This window comes from Tyto alba, unplaced genomic scaffold (assembly GCF_018691265.1).
Source record: "Tyto alba isolate M040663 unplaced genomic scaffold, T.alba_DEE_v4.0 Super-Scaffold_7, whole genome shotgun sequence".
NCBI lineage: Eukaryota > Metazoa > Chordata > Aves > Strigiformes > Tytonidae > Tyto > Tyto alba.
The window spans coordinates 15,608,635-15,630,400 of record NW_024881328.1 but is presented as its reverse complement, the minus strand read 5'-3'; the positions used below and the strand labels follow the sequence as shown (position 1 = coordinate 15,630,400).

General features: G+C 41.2%; 1 protein-coding gene across 1 annotated transcript in view; it reads right to left on the bottom strand.

Annotated features, from left to right (window-relative positions):
* CNTNAP5 (contactin associated protein family member 5) overlaps positions 1–7,300 on the bottom strand; it is a 286,970-nt gene extending 279,670 nt beyond the window's left edge. Inside the window, exon 1 of the mRNA XM_042784303.1 lies at positions 6,942–7,300. Within this exon, the coding sequence (XP_042640237.1) occupies positions 6,942–7,017 (76 nt within the window). The 5' untranslated portion in view covers positions 7,018–7,300. The remainder of the gene's footprint in view (positions 1–6,941) is intronic.
* Between the last annotated feature and the right edge of the window lie 14,466 nt (positions 7,301–21,766).

Genomic DNA, 21,766 nt, shown 5'->3' with positions numbered 1-21,766 from the left:
AGGATGAAGACAAAAGTTACACTTGTATGCTGCCACTGATACAGAAGGACACTAAGGCACTAGTGCTGCTTTTGTTATGTGAATCATTTCTTGACATTTATTTCTAACACTAAAGCCTTCTTCTCAACCTGGAAATATATTCATACATATACAGTGTCTGAAAGAGTTGAACAAGCATCTCTCTTCCAAAATTATTTCCACAAACAACTTCTGTGATAAAAAGATTTCCTTCTTCCATGGCAGATGTCCACAAACTCATCACATTCTGTTGCCCTGTCTGTAGCACACTTCTGGGTATTTGGGGTTATTCAATGCTGATGCAGGTTGAGACCTCTGGGGTTGCACTAGAGACTGAGAGGTTGAACACTGGCGAGTTCTTCATTAAGGTAGAGAGAAACACTAGATAAAATAAAAGCTGCCGTTACCAAGAAGACCACTTTGTCTCTCTAAGCTCTGTATCTTATTTTCAGTTAAAGTACTACAATTGTACATTCAAAAAATCAACTCTGCAGGCTTTTAATTCACAGGTTACAAAATGCAGTAATAATTGAACCAACCAATACTCTAATACCTATTTAGTATCATAAATAGGTAGGTCCACGCAGAACTCCTCTGCTTTATTCAGAACCTGTGTTGATAATCTCTGAGCACAAAAATCTGTAGGAAACAGACCAAGTTATCTGAATTCTAGCATATGTTTGTAAGAATCTAGAGAAAGAGCTAGCATCATGCAGAGGGAAAACACAGCCAGAAAAATGGGGTTTCCTCTCCTGGAATATATATCAGGCAAGATCCTTCATGACATTTACAAATGGCTTCATGTTCTCTCTTTTACTAAGTTACTTTCTTTTATTTTGGGAGCAAATACCAGCTAAAATCTGAAATATTGTCTGCATATCTATTTAGAAGGTCAGTTAGATCACTACACTATGGACTATCATTTTTTTTTTTTTTTTTTTACTGTTTAACAGAGTGGATAATTAAAAATAAATAAATCAATGTTTTGGCATCTTTTTTTTTTTTTTCTCTAGATTCTATATTGCATTGTTTTCATCATTTATAACACCATCAGTTGCACTGATCCACTGAACAGATGGCATTATCAGCCCACAAGAATCTGCACAGGGCAATTAGAAAATTCAGAGACAAGATTAATACAAGGAAATTAATTATCAATGATATCAGTGCAGCAGTGTGTACAAAAAAATTCTTGTTTACCTCTGACTCTACAGAGACACTCTAATAGGTCTACTGATGTTTCCCACTCTACCAAGTGATGCAGTCAAAACCTCCAAGACTTGTCTGTAATTTTAAACCTTTATTACATCAGGATTATAGTACTCTCTTCCCCTCTTTCTTGGTTTGAGTAGAGGGAGTTTAGTTAAGAATGGAAAAAACCCCAACCAACCAACAAAAAAACCAAAACAAAACCAAACCAAACAGTCCATATCTCTTAAAGACACTTTACAGACAGCAGAAAGAAAACATTCATACAGATCTACCAGTTCTTTTCTCTTTTGCACCCTTCCTTTCTGCACAGACCCAGAAAAGATGTGTCCAGCAAGAACCACATCCTACAGACATGATGCAAATGTGGCCCTTGTACCAGTATGACAGCAGCAGCCTTAAAAAAAATGAATGCTACTGGACCAGAATATCTTTCCCCCAATTTTGGGGTGTGGGTGTGTGTGGGTGTGTGTGTGTGGGTGTGTGTGTGTGTGTAAAACCCAGCAGTGCTTTATTTTAAAAAAAAATAAAAAAACACACAGCAGGTTCTGTGGTGTCCTATACAGAGAGCCCACTCCCTTGAACACTTGGTAGGACTCCAGAGGCTGGCAGGGTAAGGGAAAGCTGATGTATCTAGCAAGCCTCTGTCATGTGTGATGCTGGCAGATACACCTGCAGGTCTGTGTTTTTCTCATTCTCATCTTTTTCAGAACAGTAATTCAAGTTTGCCAAGTGAACTGAAACCTGTCACATCAATAGAAAATGCATTTTGGGGGCTAAAAATAAGTAAATCCCATCCCACACTCTCACTGCCTTCAGATTCTTATTCATTTCAGTATTCAGCTATCCAAACCCCGCTTGCTTCAAATAGCAGCAGAAAAGGGGAGGGAGAGGAAGAGGAAATGGGGAGTAATCCACGGATTTAGAAATAATTACATATAGCAGGGCAAATATGAATATGATCTAACAACAGAGCACGGGACAAGATCATGCCATATGGGACCAACTCAATTGACCCCAAAGGATTTTTTCTTTTTAGATACTTGAATGTACAATCAATGTGAGAACCTATCTCCAGGCTTGCTTATGGTACATTGCCTCAGTTTCCCATTGGTAAAAGAATGATTACAGTGATTAAAAAATATTCACCAGTCCTACACTCATTGGGGTGCTGGCAGAAGCCTCTACATTTCATGTGCTGGGAGAGGTCCATAAGTGCGGTGTTCTACCCAGAATCACCATATTTTCCACTTGAAGTCTATACTTTGTACGAATGTAACAAGCACATTTGAAAACAATTTCTTCTTGCAGTTAATTTAAATGAGAAATCCTGCTGCATTTGCATGACATTAAGAGAAAATAAAGAAAAAAAAAAAAAAAACACAACAAAAAAAAGTCCAAGCAGACAGTGTATTTGATACTGAGATAATAACCCTGGATAGCTTCCTGTGAGCTGGCAATGCCATCTGCCTAGTGGATGCAGAATCCAAAGACCATTGTAGTCTGTGGAGACCATCTTTAAGACTGATTCAAAGCCAAGGAGTGCTAGTTGAGTCAAACTGATTGAATGCTAGATAATGACAGACGTGCAAGAGAGCTGCTGATCAGCAGTGGGTCATTGACAGACTTTCTCTTGGGAAATACCATTATTCTGTAACATCTCTTCATTGGTGCATCTGAAGGCATGAGAAAGCTATTTGTATATGTTTTTGTCCCTATATAGAACTAAAATGAGGAAAGCATGTCTGAATACTAGTCTTTTGTAAAGAATATTTAAGTATTGGAGCCAGAGGAAAAGCCAAAGATGTGTGTCCAATCCCTTTTACTCAGCCTGCAAGCAAATGAGCCACAAACGGAAATCAGGTGATCAATATTCTACCTATTTCAGCAGCTCTTTTCAAAAATTAGCATTTCTGACCACACAGATAGAAAGGTCACTGTTTAAGAGACCTCTTGGCTTTACCACTGTTGACCCATCGGGTCTCATTCATGCTGTTACAAGTCCCAGATACACTACTGATCTTGATGACCTCAAGTATCCAGAGTCAAATTTTCTCCTGGAAGTTTTCACTTACACTTGTCTGACTCCTGCACAGTTACCATCAATTTAGATCACTGCAGAGGAAGGCCAAAATCACAGTGAATGCTTTTGGTGCCTGAAAAAAAAAAAAAAAAAAAAAAAAAATCTCCTTTTCCAAGAAAATGTATGTTTTAATTTTTTTTTTTTTAATATTTCCAAGTAAGTAGAAACAGACACACACTACCTACATTTTAACTGAATAGAGTTATTCAAGACAGCCTCCTGTAAGGCCACGTCTAAATCAACTGCAGAGTGGTGAACCATACATTGACCATATATTTCAATAAGAAGTTCAATAGGAGATCCGATTCTACCACACACTGAATTTCTGTAGCTTCAGCTGACAGTTATGACCAGGTTTAAGGTATGATCATAATCAGGTAAATAAATGCTAGTGAACTGGGATAATAAACACTAGTGATTCTATGGAAGGAAGAAGAGGCTGTATTCAGGAACAGAAACATGTAATTATTTCTGAGAATAACTTTTGCAAGAGAGTCAGAAGATGCCGCTTTCTCCAGGAGGTGTTTTAATCTGCTACATCTTGGTGGCCATGTGAGAAAAGTCAAGAAGGATATAAATAAGGGGCCGTGGGGGGCATATTATGTAAAACAACAGTAGGAAAAATTTCTAAGATGCATGACATGAAATCAGGTGGAGAATCGCTAACCAGAAACGTTCCTGCAATTCTTATCTGCAGCTGCAGACTAGCCCTCAACTCCTATGTCAAAGCAGCTGGGGAAAACATAAGTTCATTTATCTTCTCTTATTTTTCACTATTTCCCCCTAACTTTAAAAAGGAGAAAAAATAATGCACTCAAAAACTGGAAATCTAGACTTACCGAAGCTACTAATGTTTCCAGAGCACTGAATGTGCTGCTAAAGGGCAACTAATTTGTTATATAGCGGGCAAGGCTTTGTATCTCCTTGTCTACCTGATAAATGTAGAAGTTTCAGTTCCCCCTGAATATCATATGCAACACATTTCCAATGTTACTCACATGGCTATTTATTCATTTTCTAGTAATTAGTATCCTGGGAACTCCTAGTGCTGCTCTATTTACCTAATGTAATAAATTATTGCAAAAATCAAAGTAGGATGAATTTCTTATGTTTTATTAGCATTTGGTGATTCTGATCTTTCTAATGATGTCTACTGACCCCTAGCCTGTAGCTGTGTTTCAAAGCAGCTCCTTTAGCAATACTTTGTTTAATTAAAATCTATTACCAAAGAGGAAATTGAAATAAAATATCCTAGTGGTGGGGAAGATTTTGACTTATTGAGGATTTTTACTTTACAGAAACTAAATAAGTGAGAAGAGAAGAATTTTTAGGCATTTCCAAATTTAGAAGCAAAGGAAATAAAAAAAAAAAAAAAAAAAAAAACAAACACACAACAAATTACATTAAGACCATGTTAGATATTAGAAAGAAAACTGAATAAAAGTTTACTTAATTTCTTTATTTAATAAATGTATTTTATTTTATTTTTCTTTGTTTTATTTAAGCATTTTCTTAAATACTCCTTTTCCACTGTAAATACTGTCCCCCATTCTGTTCTTTTTTTGCAAAACCTATCAGAAACAAGCCTGCTGAAGCCATTGTAAATGAACCAGCATAGGCATCCAAAGGATATTCCTTCATCCAGACTTCACACTGAGGATGGCACAGAGCAATGCTTTTCCATTTGCACTTTGGCTTTCAAATATAAGGACTTCAGCTCCTGACTGTGGTGTGGACTAAGCCTTCCCATTTGCAGAATTTGGTAACTTCTGTTGGAAAGTTTACTGGGTACCTGGGAACTCAGTAATCCTTAAAAGCAATGGCACTTTGATGTAGCTGTTTAAATATACTTCAGGATACTACTTACAGGCACATAACGTTCAATATAAGCTTTCCTAGCCCAAAAATGAGGAAGGGAGCACAGCTTCCCTGAGCTCCAACATACAGAGATGATTTATTTAAGAAGGTGATGAATTTTCATACTGGCTGCAATTATCGAGGTCCGTTTGCGCACACAGATATCTTCACATGCAAATCTAACGAGGTTTCTAGGGAACTTGTAGCTATTACAGATTCACAGGCTCCTTCACTCAGCTCCAGGGAAAGCACTTACAGCTGATTCCATGCTAATTCATTGCTCAATGAATAAGTAAAATCTGTACAGTATAATAAAACCATTGATCATTATGCTTTAAAAAGATTGACTCCTAAATATTTAGGAAGCAGTGTGTATTCAATGGAAATGTTTATTGGCACTGGCAAATTAAACTGTCACCCGTGAAATAGTAAAACTCATTAATGCAGAGTTTCTTTTTAAGTGTTAGGAATTAACTTTATGACTGCATCAGTAATGGCAAGCTTCAGCCTTAAATCGCCTGCCATTTAGCATTCGTGAGCATTATTAAAACATATTAACCGTAATTTAATTGACTGAAAATTAAAAAAAAAAAAAAAAGGCAGACAAAAGTTCACCGCCCTCCGCTCAACCGCTCTCCTGGCAGACGTTATCGGGGGGTGAGGGGGGGCAGCGCCGGCCCCCCCCCCCCCCCCACCCCCCAGCGCCGGATCGGGCCCGGCCGGGCGGGACGGGGCGGCCGCCACGCGCCGCCGGCGGGACAACAGCGCCCCCTAGCGTCCGCCGCGCCCCGGCGGGGCCCTCGCCCGCCCAGCGCCGCCCCACGGGCCGCGGCCGGGGGGGGGGGGGGTGGGGGGTGTGGGCGCACCGCGGGGCGCCGCTCCCGCTCCCTGCGGCATCGGCCGCCCCCGCCCCGCGCTCCCCACGGTGCGTGGGGGGTGGGAGGGGGCAGACAGGCCCCGGAGCATCTCCTCCTCCCGCTCCCGGGCTCCAGGGCCCGCCGCGGAGCCGAAGGTTTCCCCGTCTGCACCGCGCTGGCCGAAAGCCCCGTAGAGCCGGTCCCCGCCCGCCGCGGAGCTGCAAAGCCCAGCGGCGGGGGAGGCTGCTGCCTGCGGGGACAAGCCCGCCGCTGCCACCGCCCGCAGGGCCAGCAGCCAATACGTGGGAAAACTTACGAGGAGATCTCCCGAGGAAGAAGAAGCGAACACGGATTTCCCACCCGGGATGCTGCGAGGGAGGGGAGAGGGGACGGCGAGCACACCCCGGGACCCAGGAGGTGCCCGGTGCCACCGGCGCTGCTCCGCCAGATTGGGGCGAGGCTGCGCCCGCAAAAGGCCGGTACCCCCCGACTCGGGGGGGGAAGGACCGACGCCCCCCAGCCCCGCGGGCTGAGGCGCCCGGCGCCGGCCCCGTCCAAGCCGGCGGCCACAGCCAAGGCCGGGCGAGCGGCAGCAACACTGGCCGCGAAAAAAACGCGGCCAGCGGAAGGAAAGAAAACCGTGAGGGAGAAGCAGCGAGCGGCTCGCTGCGGGCTCTGGCGGCTCCCGCTCACTTCCACGTCCACAGCAGCAGGACGGTAGCGAGCAATCCCTCCATCTGGCCGCAACTTTACATTTCTAAGCTCCATTAGCAACCGGACCCGGGCTAACTTTCTTAGAGGTCACGTTGCAATAACTCCCTTTTTTTATGGAGTTTTTTTTTTCCCGTCTCTCCCTTGACCCCCACCCACCACCCCCGCCCCAACCTCAGACAACTCCTTGCGCTCCCGCTACTCACAATTTGTTGCAGTTAATCCCAGGTGCCAAAAACTGAAGAGCAGCAGAGCGAAGCCCCCGAGGGCTCGGGAATCCATGTTCAGCCCCGGAGGGGGAAGCCAGCCGCCCGCCTGTCTCCCCCGGTCCCGGTCTCCGAGCGCCTCTCAGCCTCCGTGCGCTCCCTCTTCCTCCGCTCATTTACTCCATCCAGCATCCAGGCACTCGGGGCGAAGGGGGAGCCGGGGTCGGCCGAGGGACCCTCCTCCTCGGCCCTTGGAGGAGCCGTTCCAACCGCCGGCGGCAGCGCCCGAGCCGTGCCGAGCCGTGCCGTGCCCAGCCCGCTCCCCCGGCTGCTGCCGCGGAAATTCACCTTGCGAGCTGCGGCTGGGAAGCGGCAGCCGGGCGCTGGGCACCTCCTTATAGGCGAGAGCCGCGCTGCTCTCCACCTCCTCCCAGCCCCCTGGAAGTCACTCCTCCTCGCCTTCCAGGGAGGATCCTTATTGCAATCTTCACGCGTTGTTGATAAGCATCAGAGTCACAGAGTAAATCAGATGCCTGGAGGAAAAAAAATAAAAAATTATCTTTTCTTTTTTTTTTTTTTTTTTTTTCCCCCCCTGTCCTTTGGATACCGCTGTGGCTGGAACATTTTAAAGAGCCCCCAGCTCAGTTGTTTGTTTGCTTGTAAAAACATATGTTATATACACACACATAAAATATACATGCGTATACAGTACTGACACAGCCCAACGAGCCCCAGACCCACTCCCGAGCTCAGCCTCCCCCTCAGAGAGTGGGGATGAAGCCTCGGATGGGGCTGAAGACTGATCCATTCTCTTGTCACAGCTGGTTCACTCTAACCCCTCCTGGTTCCCTGCCTTGCCCTCCTAGAAGGTGAGTAGAGATGGCCCCGGGAGTCACAGCAGAGCTGCAGAGAGCTCTCATGAATACCCCCCTCTCTCAAAAAGGAAGGCAGCTCCGAGGATTGCAACCCCCTCCCGGCTGGTGAGGGTGATGCTTGTCAATAGCAGATTTCATGACTGATTGATTGATTGCCCAGCTGCTCAGCAGCTGAACAGGCCAGGATTATCTTCCAGAGGGGGGAATAGAGGAAAGCAGAGTTAAAAAAACTATCTCGCCTTCCCCGGTCAGTTTGTGCACAGGCAGTCAGTACCCTGTGTCATGGCCAGCCAGCTCCCGGCATGCCTGCACACACTGGAGGGAGGTCAACGTCCTTTCGGGAGCTCCAGCTTAATCACTGCTGAGATCTAACCTTGTTGTTTGCTTCGGCATCACCTCATATCAATAGAGTGCTGCATCAAAGTCAGGACAAAATTACATTAGTGATTCCATTGTAATCTGCAAGGAGAGTGTGTTTGGACCATTAAAGTCTTTGTGGGGGGAAAGTCACTGGTCCTCAGCCATAGTCCCTCACAAGTGGCAAGGAATAATCAGAAGAAACAGACTGTTCACCAAAGCCATCCTGACTTGTCAATAGAAAGCGGAGGTTTATATTGCCGGTATGTTGTAAGCCTCATATTAAAAAGTAAGGAGGGTGGAGGAAAGACATGCTTAGCTATTAGGTACTATATCAAAGAGGAGTGTGAGGGGGGCATCTTAGCTTTAAAGGAGCAGTCATCTTGGAAAGCAAAAGTCTGCGTTTAAAAAATGACCTAATTATTTCACCTTCTGTTGTTACAAGTGACACAAGTGACACAAGGTTAAACAGGAAGGATAGCTGCCTAGCATTGAGGCTTTCAGTCCGAGTCAATAAAGGATTTAGTCAGAAAAAAAAAAACAAACTTAGGAAGAACTTAAGAGCCTAATGAGCTCTCCAAGTCTTTAATTTTTGACTTTAAATACATCTGCACACACCAAGGTTTCATCTTTGCTCATACAAAAGCCTGATCCAGTTGCTGTGTGCTTCACTTACATCTGATCCCGGTGAGATTTTGGAAACTAGGGATGGGAGTCAGTCTGAGGCTAATGCATCTACATGAGGTGTCTGCTTTCCCTTCCAAAGGCCCTGAAGAAGGTGTTCAACTAATCACCCATAGGACGTTTGTGTGAGGGCACAGACATCATCTTCTCTGAGAGGCCCATTTTTGGGGGTTGTAAGCTCTGCTCATCCCCCTCAGTGGATAGGGAGAGAGAGGGTCTCACATTCACGTTTTCTGATCCTAGTCAGAAACTTCTCATCTTCTCCACGCAGATCATAGACAAGAATCTGGCCCAGAAACTAAGAACTATTGCTTTGCTGCATAGGCCAGGAAGCTGGAGTATTGAGAAAATGATGTTATTAACTTGACTTTTTCAGGTGAGTAACCAAGCTTTAGAAGCGCTAGCAATGCTTCCAGAGCTACCACTTGAATAAAGCTAAGCAGTAGAATGTATCAAAAAGCTTAAATCCAGAGTGGATTTTCTCTGGAGACAGACAACTCTGACACAGTCACAACTTTGTAACTATGTATTCTGAAATTAGCAGAGGAATTCAGAAGAAGAAGATTAAATGTGATTTTTTTTTTTTTGTCATGCTTTCCTTTTAAAAAATAATTAAAATTAAATGGACTGTGTTTCAAATATTTTCAATGTCTCTTTAAACTGTCTGGCACAATGGTACACTTTTTAACTGACTCACTGAACTAATTAGTGGTGTATTTATAGGAAAGCAGATGTGGAAATGAGCTATGCAGACTAATTAAAAGCTATCAGTAAATACAAGCCCAATCCTGCAATGCATCCCAGTGGTCACCAATATGGATCTGACTGCAGGATCCGGACCCTGGTTACGCCGCTGGTTTTCAAATTGCACTTGTGAGATGCACCTCTTCCATAAGCTCCTTTGTATCATAAATGCCAGGCAGGTGCCTTAAGATTTGTGAATGTTTGGGTGCAGGAGCACTACAGCTGAGAAGTTATGACCAGAGTGGAGGGCTACGCAGCTGTTCATTGCAGGAAATTATGTAAATAATGTCATGTTTAAGGGCTTTTTGCCAGCAAGATTTTTATTAGAGTAAATTTATTAATCATTATTAGAGCTGCTTAGACAAAAAGTATGGCTTGTCCTCAGCCACAGATCTGGGTATCCTGGGTTTTGGGAAAACTCAGTTGTTGATTTAGTTTTAGTGTATCTGGACTTTATTCAAAATTACTGTGATGCTTGCCACTGAAGGCATTGCAAGTGTTGACAATGAGCAAAGTCTTTGCTACACATATAGTGATTACTCCATTCTAACTCAGTGATAACTACTTTCTAACTCTCCTCTTCACTGTGGCACATATTTTCTCTTCCTCTATGAAAGCAAAGCTGAACTTAACAATGAAGACCCTGAGATTTTTCTTTTTACTTCCTGCCTCTTCTTTGACACATTTCATTTATAGCCTTTTGCCAGTCACTCGATGTTCACTCCCTGTTTGTTAAACAAGGGGAACATGCACTACTTCATCTCGTACAGATGGCAGGAGAAATATCCTCATGTCTGGCACATGTTCAGAGTCTGCAGTCATGGTGATCATATGAGCACCATTATAATTTCAGAGGCAATGTAGATCATGATTAGGTCATCTGGGGCTGTATAGAAAGGGTCTACATTGGTTCTGCGTGAGAAAGCCTAACATGAGCATTCAGTTCTCCTCCTCCCCAATGGCAGATGAGTGCTCATATTACTGAGTGCTCATATTAATGCTGCTCAGGACACAAGCAGTAGATGACCTGCATGGTGAGGAGAGGAAGACAAGCAGCATTAGACCAGTAGCTCTTCCTACCACAGTCTTACTGGCTTTACAGTGCAAACAACACAAGGCTGAAATTCAGCATTTAAGTTTTCAGCCCCAGTGTCCTACCCAAGTTTATTCTACCAGTCTGGAGCATTGTTATTTGAGCAGAAGGAACCATTTGTGGGAATTAGATGAGAGAATATGAATAAGAGAGCAACAGAAGGACATGAACACATAAGGAAGAGCAGGAAAAGCTGGCTGCCACCAGGGAAATAAGGGAATGCATTTTTGAAGGAGAAAGATTTTTTATTTAAATGTTTATCTGAGGAAGTGAATATATCTGTGATCAGATAAACTTGTTTTCTTTCCTAGAGTCAGCAAATAGCATTAGTACTACCATAACCAGTGTTGAGTTTGCCACTAGAAGCAATAACTGTTTAGCCCATGAATTCAATCAATCCAGCTGTTTGGGTAATTGCAGCTGGAAGCTTTATGTCTGACCCCAACTGTATAGCATTAAGGAAGGAGAATAGCATTATATATATGAATTTCGAAGAGCGAGCAAATACTACCACAAAGTTTATTGTACATGGCTTTTGGATCACATATTGCTGTTTCCCGTTGATAGCAAGCAATTTGTCTGAAGATTATGTTTCTCATCAAAAAACCTAAAGGTCATGTCAAAAAAAACTAAAGGTAATTTTTTTCTTGTTCTATTAGAATTCTCACCTATAAAAAGAAAGGACTCATTCATTAAGGAGAATATGTGGGGAGCTTTCATAAAACACATCGACCCCAACCGGGTGAGTGCAACAGCAGGCAGCTCATTATGCTTGCATAGTCCCACAGCATATATAAGTCTGGAGGATAAGAAAATTTAATGATCTGCTGGGATAATCTGATGGCCAGTAGCATTTTTGAGATGCGTGCTGAGATTAGGGTAAAAGAAATCAGATGTCAAGCTGTGCAGTGATTATTGGAAGACAAAGAACTAAAATCACCTCTTCCTCCCCTTCGCCTTCCCCTACATTATTTTACCACTGTCTGCTGCTGTTATGGCTTTCATTACATTATCTTGTCTGCCTATGAAGATGCTTGTGTCAATCATAGCCAGATACAGCTACTGGAATGAAAAGATCAATAACCTGACTAAATAATAGTACAAATGGCTATGGCTACAAATTACCTAGGGACCTAAATAGGCTTTATATGGGATACACTCCTCCCTGGTGTAATTCCAGTGACATTGTACGTTGCAGTTCAGGACAGAGTCCCAGAGGACACCGTCCATGGTCTGCTCTCTGTGCTGGTTCCCCACCAAACACAGTGGTCAGCTCCAACTGGGCCAGCTACAGTTGTGCCTGTGCAATACTGTATTTTTACTAAAATGCAGTGTCATCCTGGCACATTTATTGTCCCAGAACCGTCTGTCCACCAGTGTCCAGTGGAAGGACGGACTTCACAAGGTGTTGCCATAAATGCAAAACCTGTTCCTGTGATCTAATGAACCACAATCAGCCCTGAAGAGAGAACTCATACACAAACTAAACTACGTGATTATTTTCCCCTGTTTTAAAGCTACACAAATTAGAATGAAGAAACCTCTAAAAAGGTCCCTGGACAGTTAAGTGTCACAGGATGTATGTAATCCTCAGAGAACAAATGGCTAACCAATGGGAACATACTGTAATAAGAACTATGAGTCCCAGCTGAGGTCAAAGCCCAGAGACTCTCTTACAGCACTTAGAAACTTCAAGACAAAGTAGAGGAAAAAAAATGACAGAAGGTGGGGAGGCCTTTTAGCAAAAATCTCTATTCAATAGACATTCCAATTCAGACCACAAAATCAGAAGGGAGACAATGTTATCTCTATGAATACCTATTTCTATACAAAAAGAAGGCAATGTTATTTGTCATTCATTAGAGTGTATCAAGTCTCTATTTTGCAGAGATTCAGTCATTCGGTCATGGAGTTAGAATATCTGCCATGTCACACTGATGTGAGTAATGAAATATAATGAATAGACACTGGGATAGATTTTCAGAAGCAATTAGTGATTTTGCATGAACAACCAAGGTATCCCTTAAGGGGCAATTTTTCTGAATGATTTGGGCCTTTACCTGCGGAATATCAGTGTCATGATCAGTCTGCCCAAACAGGACAGTTAAAAGGAGAGGCATCCAAAATCATTAGTCTCTATAGAACAGTTGAACCTCAGTGTATCACTAATCCATAGTCTCATGCTTGAAGAGAGAAATAATCACCTGGGCCTATATACATAATGAACAACTTTGACCGTCTCTATCATCTCGCAGAGAAAGTTTGTAAGGAGTGAAAAAGAGAGCTAATTTCATCAAATAAATCATTCCTGACAAATGGCTCATCCAGTGCTAACACTCAGAAAATTATTATTAGCAACAGCTGGGCTGGGTATGACAACCTATATTCAGGCATTCTTTTTACTTTTCTGCCTGTCCTTCACTAATCTCTGTTATGGATAGAGGTCAGAGAGGAGTGAAAAGAGGAAAGTTGTGTGGAAACTAATGCAATCATTAGGTCATTTTTAACCTTGCTGCAATTATTATACAGAAGGAGCCAACTGAGAATAATGGAAGGCGAGACTGTAATTTAGACTCCCCTGAAAAAGAGGAAGAAATGAATATACCTTCTCTCAGAAGCCATCAGAATTTCTAGGTTTAATGGTGCAGGAAGGAGCAGCTCCTGAGCACACCCTGTGTTGCTCACTTCTCAGGGTAAGCACAGAAAATTCAGTCTTGGACCCATGGTATTACAAAAGCCTGCCTTTCTAAGGCTGATGCTGTCATCTTTTTTTTTATGCAGACATTGAAGGACGTGGAACAGAAAACGGGACTGACAGAGGTTCCTTAATCACAGTACCGTTGAGCTGCTTCTGGACAAAGTCCTTGCTGATGGCTGGGCTTTAATTTAGTATTAAAATCCCCATATATATGTTACATTGTTACATCGAAATATATATACATGTATATATATACACACATATATATATGTGCACATGTATATGCAGGCAGATATACACACAGAGAAATATGTGTAAAGCAGGAAATCAAACAAGGTAAACTCACCCCTCACTAGGAGACCCATTTATTTCATATTTACTGACTAAAAATGTTTATTTCCTCTAGGAAATGGATGCATTTGCATCACAATGAAACAATGCCATGTAGACCTACCACTGTCTTTTCAAAGAAAAGTGATTTTAACACCATGAGGGATAGCTGATTATACTGCAATGTGTCGGCCTGAGTCAGACACACTCATCTTACTCTGACTTGAGCCAGCTTGAGGTATAGGAAGCTTCTGCTTTCTGACAGTCTGGATTGCAGATTACACTGGAGTTAATGAATCCCTCCTACTTGGTAAAGATCTGCTGACAACATGAGAATATTAACATAATGTAGCTACGTAGAGGAGTGGAAATTCAAGGGTTCTTTTGCAATCAATGTATTTTGCATTAGTTAAACAAAAAATTCATTAGTGATTTTGAGCAGCTACTATAAAAACTAAGTGAAAATAAAGAAATCTTACTTGATGCACTTTTTTTTTCTGATTCTCGGGGGCTATTTTTTGCTTGTTCAAAGGATAATTATCTATACGTGGATGATGTTGTGAATTCCAGGGTAAGGAAAAAAATCAAGCTCACCGTTGAGAGTTTTTATGCCCAGGATTTAAACTAGAACAAATAAGTCCTTCTAGGTTCCCATGAAGGGGGGGAAATCCCAGTCAATCAAACTTTCTGTTCACTTCTCAGATGTGTGTTGAATCAGTTGAGGTTCAGGCAGAAAATGTGAAACAGTACCACAGAGATTTCATTGAGTTCACATGAAGGGAAGCTTTCTTGGCTGTATGCAGGTCTGAAGACAGAGTGGTGAAGTGTCACAAACCATTCCCTGGAGCTCACCAAACCCCCAGACTTGAACCTGTCATCCTCACAGTTTGAACATGAGGTGAGTTTAAGCTTGAGACTGGATTCAGGCTCACTTTCAAAGGTTGCAGAGGTGTATCCAGGGTCAAAAGACAGGATTAAAACACAGAGAGAGTGTGGCAGAGCCAGGAGGTTAGCCCAAGTTGTCTTTGCTTTCTTAGTTGGAATCTACGTCCTCTATTATCTCACTTTCAGTTTGCAAATCAGTTTCATAAATATAACAACTCAAGAGGATGATAGTCATCTGGGACAACAGCATAAGACTCAAATCTTATCCAAATAGGCAGTGAAGTATGGCATAAACACCTTACTTGGCTTTGTTTCTCCACCTTGGGGCTTAAAGTGCTCATTACAGGCAGATCCAGGCTGCAGAGAATCTCAACAGTGACAGGAAGGCCACAGGCACTCATATGTGCCCTGTAGACACCTTTAGCATTGTTTAATATGAAGAAGCAAATGTGGAAATTAGCAGTATGTATTGATATGTACCCTCTACATGTGTTAGTACCACTTATGTCATTGTATTTATTATAAGCAACTCAATTCCCGCAGTACAATTACAGCAGATGGATAAACAAGATGCAATATACTGTTCACTTTATGACAATGATCACATAATTCCAGGCTCACTGCTTTTAACTGTTTGCATGAAATACTGATTAATAAAGCTTTGAAAGATTGTCAGACAAGGATATATGAATGTGTAAGTAATACAAGTGAAATTATTCACCAGTATAAATATCCCTAACATTGCAAAACTAGTGAAGCTTTATCTGAGATGAACATGATCTATTGTGTCTATCAGGTTTCCTTGACAAAGGCTGAGCAGTGACTACAAACAGCTACAATCATTATCCTCCACTTTCCTTCTTTCTGTATGTACTTTTGTGTCCGTTTAGACTATAAGACTTTGAGAAACATCCCATTCTTCCCCATCTAAATGTATATGTGCTGTAGTCTTGATCCCGGTATGAAGGTTGTAGATGCTTGTACAATATTGACATAGGTTAACCATTATGGAGACAATTATAGCAGTCTGTGAGCACATCAGCATGTAAAAGTTGCAATAAGAAAAGGAAGTAAGAGTCACAAGTTGCTTAGGAGGATGGAGTGTTAATTCCTTTATCACAAAAACACATTACTGGAGCTGCATTCTGTGGATTAACATTACTGATACATCCGCTTTGTTAAGTGGATACAATTGTCTGCTGACATTCACTTGAGATAATTGCATTATTGAGGTATCTCACAAAAACCGATACCAATTCACATCAATGATTTTAGCAAAACTACAACCTACTGGTTTCAGTATTGAAGATTTTGAAACCTTACATATTAAGAATGGACTATTTAGCAATCATTTTGGCTCTGAATTACATTGGTCGGTATCAGGAGAAAAAGGGGTGCTTAACAAAAAATCAGATATCTGGATACACCTGGGTGAACCCCTCCTCTTTTCTATCACCTCAGCAGTGATAGAAGTGAAAGGTCAAGGTGAAATCTGTGATGGTGCACTTGTTAGGTGATATGCTATGACTCTAGTTTGCGCTTCTGGTACCTAAGATTTCCAGACGAGCTCCTCTCTGACAATTATTCAATTCCCAAACCTGCTGAACATACCACATTGCCCTTGGGAACTGCTATTTTGAAAACTACTTCTTAAACTTTCTGGGTTAGAGCATCCCCTGATGAAATTGTATATAACTCCACCTAATTTTAATGCTGACTTACATCATCTGGATATCATTTGGTGCTAAAATAAAATACAGAAGCCAAATTCTAAAGGTTTTATATCATTTTAAGCTACCTGGAGAAATCAGGAGTGGTTAGCTCTGGGGATCTTGTGTTAGCTTGTCTCACACTGATATGAAAGAAGATTACATCAAATGAAGAGGACATGGAGTAAATGGATTTTTTTAATTCCGTGCTAATCTTCACAGTTGTTTTTCTTTTTTTCCTTTTTTTTTTTTTTTTTTTTCTTTTTTTCTTTCATAAGATCTTCTTAAAGTGTAGATGATAGGCTATTTACTGAGAATAATCTTGTTAGGAGGATAGTGCTGTTTACACACATCTCTATATACCCCATTCTGTAGGGATACCAATATTTGAAATCAAAAAGTGATTCCTAGCCCTATTTTTCTTAGAGAACTCACCTTTATTGCACTCCATAATCTATATCTGTGGTGTCAAATCATAAAGCATAAACCATAAAAGAGAGGTGAGAAAGACAGAAAAGACAGAGTGAGAAGGCATCATGAAACATTCTCAGTGTTGAACAAAGGATCCCCTGCATGTCATAAGGGTCTGAAACAAGCTGAACTAAACCCCACCAAAGACATTAAAAATCATTGCTTTGATTTTAATTGCTTTCTTAGTGGCTTGTTTGGTGCGCTTCTTTCTCACCCAAGTATGGGGCCCAATTTCCTCACACCAGTATGATGGGCAACAAACATCCCCCAATTCCAGAATACACTGAATGCAAGAAAGACCAGCATGTGGCCACAAGCTCTCTACTGTTTGACTTTTTGTCTGCTGGATGACTAAATTATATGCTTTTCCTCTCTATTATATACTTTTCTGAAGATAAACAGTTATTTTAATGGAACAGGTGACTGCATAATCATTGTGAAGTCCTTGAGCTTTCTGCTGGCTGTGGATTTCTCTGTTCAAGTCCAGATGAGCTATACAATGCAAAAATATATCTGGTAAGTTTTTCATTGACATTACTAGGAAGGTGTAATGACTGTCGGTCTGATGTCAGCAGGAGGTGCTGTCAAGAAGGGAAAGGAAAAAAACTCTCAAAATCCCCTGCAGACATTCAAGAAGAAATCTTGTACTGTTGAGTAATTACAATTCTCAAAGAAAAAAAATAGACTTGAATAAAGCTGGAGGCACCTTTATGTTTTTCTTTTTGAAACCTTCCATCTCCCTGACATGACGCTTTGCTGTTCTGTCATTTCTGTCACCGTGCCATGCTGGGCTAGTTCTTTTTTTCAGGGGGGAGTGAGTATTTTTGGTCCTTAGAGACCCCACTGTGCAAATACTTAAAACAAGCAAAGTCCTTGTTGAGATTTTTTAAAGGTCTTTTAATAAGCAAACAGATATATTCTTTGTCTGTTGGAAGAGAAGCTGCAATTATCAAGGGAATTTAATTTCAAATGGCATGCATGTTCTTTGTGTGGGTGGTGAGGTAGGCAGGCATCTCAGTGGTAGGTTATAGTCATGTTTATTATATACTTTGAATGTTACTTTGCTGATATCAGTATGGTGCTTTTTTCTGAGGTGCACTGGAAGCCCGAAGCAGTAAAGAGCCTCCCTTCCATGCCATTTTCCCACTTGTAAAGAAATCATGACTGAGATTGTAATTGTGAAGGTATGCAGTCACAAAAATTGTGTCCCAGGGAGGTGTTGTGTCTTGCTACAAGTTATTGCTGTCCCTTTGTCTAGACAGAAAATGGCTGAACTTCTCTCTTGCATTACACCATTTATTCCTGTTCTTTCCTGTGTGAGTCCTTTTCACCACTTTCCTTCTCATTCACTTTCTTCTCACCCCACTCTACCAATACCCTTTTTCTTTCAACCAGTTAATGGACCAGTCAGGTTATATGCCACCAAATTATGCCTGTCCTTGCAATCTCTTTGTCTCTCATATCGTTCCTAAAATCATCAATGATGTGGTTTGTTTTGTATTTTGGAGGGGGTGGTGGTGGTTTTGTTTGTTTGTTTTGGTTTTGTTTTTTTTTTTTTTTTCTGATTGAAGGTGATGTTCCTTTTAACTGCTTCCTTCTTCCCTGAAAGTCTATCGTACTTTCCTCATTGTTTCTATAGCTGTTTTCTGACTCTTCCATTAGTGCTCCTCCAGGCTTAGAGAGCTCCAGTGAGAGCTCTGCTATCTATAGTTTTTCTTCCTGTTCTCCAGCTTGGGAGAAACACTTCTATGCCACTGTGGGTAATTTTCCTACTCACTCTTTTTCATTGCTTTACATGTTGTTTTGTTATTACTATCTTTACAAACCTATCTTCACCTGTCACTGTCTGCCCTTGATTTAAAAAATGGAGGGCAGGCTATGTATCTTGCTGCATGGAGGAAATATTGCTGACAGAAAGCTGCAGGGCTAAAGCCAATGGCTAAAATGCTCAAACTTTTCCATGCAAAATTTCCCTACAACCTCGTCTTCTTGATCTATGGCTGTTTTATGACAGTGAAGCAACCACAGATTAGATTCATCTGGCCTAGTGCTTTCATATTTCATCTGTATATATGTTGAAATGTATTTGCTATTTGCTGTGTGTATTTGATATCACTCTTTTGTATTTAATGAAGTGGGTTTTTTCATCTTGTAAAGGCTCTTTGGGTTGGACTCAGCTGCCTAAGTATAGGCATATAGTGTTATTTTAAACATTGTAGGGTTTTCTGTTTGGCCAGTTACTACCTTTCCAGAAGGGTATGAGGCTTGCACAGGTCTTGTGCTTCATGCAGATGTCTCATCCTGCTGCGGTATACATTACCCTGGTGCACATACTCTACTACATCTGTGTATTAAATGGCTGTGACTAAACAACACAGCATCTCTCTTCTTATCTTGCCATCTTAAACTTCATCTGGCAGCTTTTCAGGAAGTCATAGGAGTCACACCTGTGCATAAACCAAATGGAGGCACAAATAGAGCAAACGAGAAACAAACCTATACTACAGAGCAATACTTTCCTAACACAAATCCCCCTGAGTGAAAATGTAACATCAGGCATAATAATAAAAGAGAAAACTAAAAAAAAAAAAAAAAAAAAAAAAAAAAAGTAAAATAGAAATAAACCAAAATAAACCATTAAGAGTAGCTTTGTCAGAAATCCCTGTTAAATTCAGCCATCGTAGAGGTCAGACTGAACTGCCACATCCTTCTCTATGACTTAAACCTCTTAGATTACCCCTCACCTTAAGAAATACCTGCTCACCACTGTGGATATTCTGCATAATCATTTACTGGAAAACCTTTTTTCCCTCTCTTTCTCTTAAATGTTTTCCCCAAATCAGGTTGTAGCCCATTTCGGAGTACTGTCTCTGTGTGCATTAAATTGAGACTGGAATATATTTATTATTACAGGGGAAAATGATTTTTGCACCGCCTCTCTCAAAGATCTGAGACCTACTGTACTTCCATTGAATTAAACTGATTAATACGAGGACCTCGCCCATATTTCCGTATCTCACACACACAAAAAAAGATATTTCTGTAGGATAAATTAGAATGTGAAATATGCCTCATTTTCTTGGCATCTATTTTCCCTTTCCTTTATGGACTTTATATCCCACATGGAAAAGACAAGACAGAATTTCTACCTATTATTTCTTAAAAACAAACCACCAACAAAATTCTCTGTAATTACTGAGAGTCTCAAAATGTTAGAAGTAATATTGAAATGTTGACAGGCATCTAAGTTCTACTGGGGAGGAATGAGCGATTTAGTGAGAATGAGCTAATAATATATTTCTAGTGGTAAGTAACAGCTCTCTGTTCTGGATAAAAATGATTATTTTAATAAGGCTTGAAATTGCAGGCATGATATGTACTGTGATAGTACGTAGGATGAACCAGTAATGTAAAACCTAAACCACTAAATGCAGCTTGAGCAGGGATCCTCTGAGGGTTTATTAAAGATTATAAAAATAGTCTGTTAGCCATTGAAATTAGATTTATATGACTTTGCATAAAACAATTATTTGCAATCTGGAAAAAAAAAAAAAAAACAAAAAAAAACCCCAAAAACACCCAAAAGCCTTTTTTCCTTCATCTTTTTTTGTGTTTTAAAAATACTTTTCTTTTTAATATTTAAAATGTTTTTCACATTTTATTTTTTTTTTTTCTGTTTTGAAGGATGATGCACAACTTAGTTCTACTACTGTTTAAAGACTACAGGATATATCTCAGGGTACTATGTTAGTATTGGAGGAAAAGTCTAGCTTTTTCAGGGTGCAAGCTGGGGTTGCTGTTAATGTTCTTGTTATATTTCATCAGCAACAACAAGTTAGACAGTAACCAGCCCTGGAAGAGGCTCATGTTCTGCTATAAAGCGGTTCCTGAGGTAGTCCAGAGCCCTCCTGGTAGCCAGGTATGTTACTTAGGGCATATCAACTTCTCTTTCTGTCTCTGATTCTCTCCTTACCCATCTTTTCCTTGTAAGCTAAAAACTCTTTTGGGAGAAGCCGACAAAATGTACTACACAAGGCTGTGCTTGGCACAACAGGACATGGATCTTGGCTGGAGCTTTTTGGCAATGCACTGATATAGACACTACACTGATAATAAAGGTTTCACACAGAAAGATCAATAGGTACAAGACATTAGTTCTTTAAAGCCTCTTCTTTTTTTATGATTGGTAGGGAACAATTAATATACAATTCATCACCTTCACAAGGGTTTTGTGAAAATTAATTATATAATATTTGCACAGTGTTTTGAAGATGCAAAGGCAGATCCCAGATCCATTAGAGTTCAGATAGCACAAGGCAGCCTAACACAACCAAAGCAAAAAAATCATCTACAGGATTTCTTGACTATTGGAGAGCAGCTGTAGAGGTTATTTCATCATCTCTCCTAGCCTGGCTGTTAGGGTGAGAAGTCTCCTGCCTCTCTCTAGACTCACCACTCCTCAGGGATGGACTCGAGGTAAGACCTTGTCAGGGAGGATCCTGAGGATAATGAGTGCCTCCAAAAGTTCTCTTTCATGTGATCTGGGCAGAGCAGGACATTAGAGCAAGCACAAAACTCAGTCCAGCAGCATAGATCCAGCTCTGTGTTAGCACAGCCTTGGGCAGTGCACTTTACAGCTGGGCAGCGACTCCTGATGTGCACTGAAGATACATAATTCCAGAGCTAATCATGTCTTGAGCTTTCCTCACTCTCAGTGTAGACATAACTTCAGTGACCCAAAAGCTAGTGTACACTTCAGTGCAACTGAGTCTAAGTTGTGACCCCTCTTTCCCCACCTTATTTTATCTTTCACCATTTTTGGCACAAAATCTAACTAATAAGTTTCAGACTCCATGTCCTGGGTATATATAATCTATATTTAGTTCCCAGCAAATCAACTACAGGTTTGGCATGCATCCGTGAGTTACACCTATGCCATTTGAAACTGATGGTCCTGGAGTGGGGTTCAGTTAGGGTGG